The 6000-nt window shown below is 33.4% G+C and overlaps 1 protein-coding gene across 3 annotated transcripts in view; it reads left to right on the forward strand.

Annotated features, from left to right (window-relative positions):
• LOC129225099 (glucose dehydrogenase [FAD, quinone]-like) overlaps positions 1-802 on the forward strand; it is a 59267-nt gene extending 58465 nt beyond the window's left edge. For all 3 annotated transcript variants that reach the window (XM_054859656.1, XM_054859657.1, XM_054859658.1), the window contains exon 12: positions 592-802. In XM_054859656.1, the coding sequence (XP_054715631.1) occupies positions 592-733 (142 nt within the window). In that variant the 3' untranslated portion in view covers positions 734-802. The remainder of the gene's footprint in view (positions 1-591) is intronic.
• Positions 803-6000: the final 5198 nt, after the last annotated feature.

Below are 6000 nucleotides of genomic sequence, written 5' to 3' on the forward strand. Positions count from 1 at the left end.
GTAATCAATATTTGAAATATCAAACAATGTATGTAGAAAGGACCTGCTCACTAAATATTACTTAACTGTGAATTGGAAGCATCAACAAAATTTTTTTTTTACATGGCTTATTAAAGATCAAGCGGCAAAGTTTATTTTTTTATATAGAACAAAGCCCAAACTCACATATACCAGAAGGCAATTAAGTTTGTATTGTGACAAAGCCTTTTCCAATGAAATTTACCTCATGTCCCTTCTATTGATTATCATCCTTCTATTCCAAAACTGTTTTCCAAACACCCGAAATTATAAGAATAAAAGTTAAAATTTCCTGAATGTATTAGTAGTTTTCTTGCAATGTACGATTAGTAATAAATAATAGCTCTTTCTTAAACATGAATATTTGTATTTTTCAACCTCTTATTGTAGCTCTCTCTCTATTGCCAATTACATTACAACTAATTAGAATCTTTAATTTTTGACACATCCTAATAACCGAGTTCAACTGTGTATGCACTTTTATTGAAATATTAAAATTTCCTTATTTTATAATTTTCTTTTTTATCAAATAGTATATGAATTTGAATGTTTTTAGTTGATTTTTTTTTTCAGGGTGAAAAACATAAGGAATCTGCGAGTTGTAGATGCTTCTATTATGCCCACAATACCGTGGGGCCCAACCCTCATACCGACCATTATGGTTGCAGAAAAAGCATCAGATATAATCAAGGAAACTATCGATTGTGATGACTAAGCAACATAAAAAGCTTAGTTGAGTAATTATGTACAGTTTAAATAAATATTCATTTTTGTTTACTAGGAACTACTAGGTCATTAAAATAATTTCGATATTTTACTTTTAGCTTGAAAATCAAGGGCATAAATTGTTACTTGGTAATACACTACCAGTTCTCCACTGAGTACATCAATATTCATTGATTTTTCATCCAGTTTCAGTAAAATGCCAATAATGAAATATACATGTTATTAAAATTCCATTACAAATGAAAAGGGAACCAAATATTCCTTTTTTGGGGGAGGGGAAGTCTTATAACCAGAAAGTTTGAAAAGTCTTAAATGTACCAGTCTCAAAAAATCGTAAGATCTCGTTATTGTTTTCAGTAACGTAAAAAAAGTAAAAAAGTTGCCAAATGTGATCTACTTGCAACGAAAAGGTACCAAGAATTGTACTTTCAAATGTAAAGAAAGGCAATGCTCATATTTAGTGTTTGTGTTTTAAATCAAAATCTGCATAAAAACTGTATGAAACATGTATAAAGAACAAAAATACAACGTAGTAGTTCTATAGTAAAAAAATACTTCCAATTACACGCCTACTTAGTTGCGAACCGATGCAAAAAAGTGTTTTACAGATAGCATTCATTTTCCTAATATCGATACCTTAATTTAAACATGATTCAATGGATTGCTTGCTAAACATCGCCAAACTAAACCAGATTCGAAAAATAATTTATTTCGCCAAATTAGTGGCCATCTTGGTGGTATATGGCCAAGCTAGTGACCATAACCTTAGCGATATATCACCAAGTGGTCACCAAATTACAACATCAGACATCACTTGAGTTTGCATTGAAATTAACTGATGGTTCAAAAAGTGTAGAAGACCCTTTTGGAACATCAGAATGTAACTTCAAAAGGGAGGTGCACGACTAGAAGACCTCACTCTGAATCTGCAAACGAAATTTCAAACTCCTATGGCATAGTTTTTGAGTTACGTGAGATACATTTGCACACACAGTGTTTTAACTACTGTAATAAATAAATATTTTTATTTATTTATTTTTTGTACACAGTGAAACCTGTGTAAGTTGACCACTTGCGGTACCCTACTTTAGTGGTCAACTTACAGATGTTGATTTATATGATAAGGGCTAATTCCGTGCCTAAAAAAAGCGGACAACTTAGAGAGGTGGTCAAATTCACAGGTTTTACTGTAACTTCTTTTCTGACAAATAATAAAAGGGAAGAATACAAATACTAAATATGTTAAAACATGCTGAAATTTAAGTTAAAAATACACGCAGATAGAAATCTAATGAAATTTAAAATGGATATTTTAAAAAGGGGATTGTTAGGCAGCGCGCAAACTGAGCAGACATGTGCCTGAGACCAAATGCTTGTGTCTCTAGGGGCAGCGTCACACATCAGACAACTTCACTTATGCGCGCACACTAAGAAGACAAAAAGGAGTCTGACATTCTTAAATGCCGCAAATGGCAATTATGTATGTTTTTCCATTTATTCTAGCATTGAACTGCTAGAAATAAGGGGAAAACATTTGGTAGAATCCATGTCAATTCAACAAGGGCTGTAACATGATGGTCTTGGATTTTTTTTTTTTTTTTTTTTTTTGAATTTAACATATGTTAAAATTCGTAAAAAAAATAAGAAATATGTTGTTGTTTTTTTTTTTTTTTTTTTTTTTTTTTTTTTTTTAGCTCAAAAAATATCCTGGGCCGAGATACAAGTTGCCAAAGATGGCAGTCCTGTCATGATTTCTCACTTGGGATTTTCGTCAAAATCTTTAAAGCACATTATCTCAGAAACGGCAGAACAAATTTTGCTGCGGTTTGTTTTATTTAAAACTAGTGGCACCCGCACGGCTTCGCCCGTAATAGAAAAATTAAAGGTCTTTTGGTTCGCTTGTATATTTACAAATAATGTATGGTGAATTTTCTCGCCAATTGGCTTGTACCGACGTTACAGTTCCACGTTATGATAATTTCGTATCTCGTCAATTGGCTTGTGCCCATGTTACGGTTCCACGTTATGATAATTTCATATCTCGCCAATTGGCTTGTGCCCATGTTACGGTTACACGTTATGGTAATTTCGTAATTTAACCATCTTATGATAGTTTTTTTTCTTAAAATTGGAATAAAAAAAGAACCACATCGAATTTTCGAAAAATCGCTTCGAGGTGCACACCCCCATGCTACATACTAACTTCGTGCCAAATTTCATGAAAATCGGCCGAACGGTTTAGGCGCTATGCGCGTCACAGACATCCTACAGACATCCTACAGATATCCTACAGACATCCAGACATCCTCCGGACAGAGAGACATTCAGCTTTATTATTAGTAAAGAAGATTTTTTTTCTTGTTTAAAAACATATGCAACATTTTGAAATATGTGATTTAGGTTTTTTCCAGTCTTTTGAAAAAAAAAAAAAGATTAAAATAATGTTTTTGATTTTTCTCAAATATGTCAGTTTCAAAAATTTATTTTTTTAGTTTATTAGTACCACTGAGCACTACGTTTCCTGAAAAGGAGAGCTTCCACTTTTTCGTTTAACAGATTTTATAGGCATTTGAAAAAAAAATGAGGGTTTTTAAGGAACTCTTTACCGAATTGCAGAACTGAAAATTAAAGTTTTTTTCCCCGCAGCAAGTGGACAGAAAACACTTTAATTCAGACATATAGCAAAACTTTCATTTTGAGTCGCCATATTATTCAGGATATGAAATTTAGTGAGAACAAGATGGCATTGCGCTTAACTATTCTTTCGTCGCTATACTGAAAGGATTGAAATCAGCGTATTGCGTTAGCATATTGAAATCACGGAGTAGGAAGAAGGAGAGATATGTCCTACGGGTTTGCTAGTGTAAAAGTGGCAACGATTGTTCACTTTTTTCCAGAGGGCGCAGCAGATTAATGCAAATGATGCTAAGTTTCTCATTTTTTTAGAGGCAGCTATTAAAGCAAAAACAGAAACAAACTACTGGAAGTTGGTTGTAATAAGGGGACAATATAATGGACGATGTACGGCTTTCGTACACAGGAAGTTAGCGCAATATTTTGATGGAAAAATTAATTTTATTTTTCATCACGAACTTGCCGAATTCGTCTGCTATTAATTCGGAACTCCAGCGCTCGAATACGCTACCTTGCGGTGATTTACAAAACTGCAAATGAAACTAAAACATTGCCACGTTGCGTTCTACGTGTGTCTGTTGACGTAAACACAGGCAGTTTGTTCTGAGTATTTATTAACGCAATCGATGTGTCTTAGTTTGCTTTCAGCTACAGAAATTAATTCGTCCCTTAGTAGTATTCTCGAGCTTCTCAAAATAATGTTAGTTTTCATTATTTCCTTAATAATTGGTGAAAGCGAAAATTCTGGATTAAAAAACTTGGATAACGTTATACCAGGTAAAAAATTTTATTGTTTTGTATGAATTTGTAAGAATATAGGGTTTTTTTTAATCTTAAATTAATTAAACTTACCATATTTTACAGCAGCATTTAGTTGGAATGGACAGTATAAAAAAATATTTTCTTGAATATATTATCGTAGAACAAAATGAATAACCGAGAAAGAATTTACTTTATTCCTTTTATTCTCAGCTGAAAGGTTTTGCCATATTTGTTTAGGGTTATAGTTTTAGTATAGTGCGAGCAAAGTAGCCTTGGCGAGCTTTCGCGTTTTTAGTTAAACCATTTTTAATTTTTATCATGAGTGGAATAAAATGGTAGTAAGATTACAGAATTCGATAAGTGAAAAGAAATAATGGTCAATCAACTAAAAAGAAAACTACCACCATACAGAGGCTCCCAAAAGTGTTCGTACACCAACGACTTTCAATGAAATAGGCCCTTATCCATTGGTTAGAATTAATATTTCGGAACAGGTATTTTATTATAAGATTTATGATCTACTTTTTACAAAACTAAAAGAAAATTTTTAATAAAACATTAAAACTTAATTTTTTTTAAATCAAAAACCAAAAACTGCCGGAAATTTTATCCCACAAAAGTCTTCGTACACTTTGCAAAAATGTCAAAAAATTAATAAATAATCTAACTTTTTACTAAGTTATTATTTAGTAGAATATCATGCAGTAACAACAACAGCTTTTAAACGTCTGGGAATAGATTTCATTGTTTTTTCTTTCTTTTTTTGTGCAATTTCTGAGTAAGTGTTCAGCCGCACTACACTGTTAAAAATTACGTCCACCGTTGCACCAAAGAAAGGAGCAAATTTGCTGCAACCTATATTCAGTGCACGAGTGAACCAAAACAGGGAGTTTTATATCACTCCCAAGTTTCGTGCGTAGTTGAACCATATTCGTCATTCCATCTTTCTCCAACCATAGGAGTTAATCTGAACCATGTATCGTGTTCCCCTTTTCCCCTATAACTGGAGCGGAGTAGAACCATAACTCACGTTTTCGTTCGTCGCATTCTTGGAGTGAAATTGAACCATAACTCGGGTTTTCGTTTCTTGCATTGCTGGGATGAAGTTGAACCATAACTAGCGTTTTCCGACTTTCATTTGTTGGTACGTGGTTGAACCGCTAACAATATTCTGATTTCCTCATTTAGGTGTTAAATTTAGCCATTTGCTTTACTTGATTTATATTTTGTTTTCGTGGAAAATAAGTAATTTTGTGAGGATTTTAAAAACTTCCCTTTTTTTCGATTTTCTTTAGAAAAGTTAATATTAGATGTACTCGAGAACCCTTTATAATATTTTCAGTCAAAATTTTATATTGTTCTCAAGAATAGATTACTTAAAATTAGCATCTTTCATCGTCAAAATGACCACAGGTTTATCATACTCTTTACCGCCTAATTCACCATTAACCTCGGGCCACCTAAACCTCGCGGTTAAGCCCGAAACCAGTCCTTAACCCGGAGTTACCGCCGATTTCGTATTCACCGTCAACTTTAACTACGCGCTGACAGGTTTCCGAAACCTTGCGTGGTTGAAAAACCTAACCAAGCTCCGGAGCAAGGTTAAAGGCTTGGTTTGCCTTCTGAGCATGCGCATTACAAGTAAACATTAGAAGCAATGGCGGTTCGAGGTGATCTTCGCTTGAAGGTAAGATATTTTTATTTCCTGCAAATGAAAGTTTTTAGTTATGTTATTGCTGTTCTGTACTGTATATGGTCAATAGTAATCGTTCATAAATTTCCATTTTGGATTTGATCGGTCGTTTTTTGCGCTTTAAAAGATGCAACTTCATCACTTTCCATTCCTATTCCGTAGTTCGC

Source organism: Uloborus diversus, chromosome 6 (genome assembly GCF_026930045.1).
Source record: "Uloborus diversus isolate 005 chromosome 6, Udiv.v.3.1, whole genome shotgun sequence".
Classification (NCBI taxonomy): Eukaryota; Metazoa; Arthropoda; class Arachnida; order Araneae; family Uloboridae; genus Uloborus; species Uloborus diversus.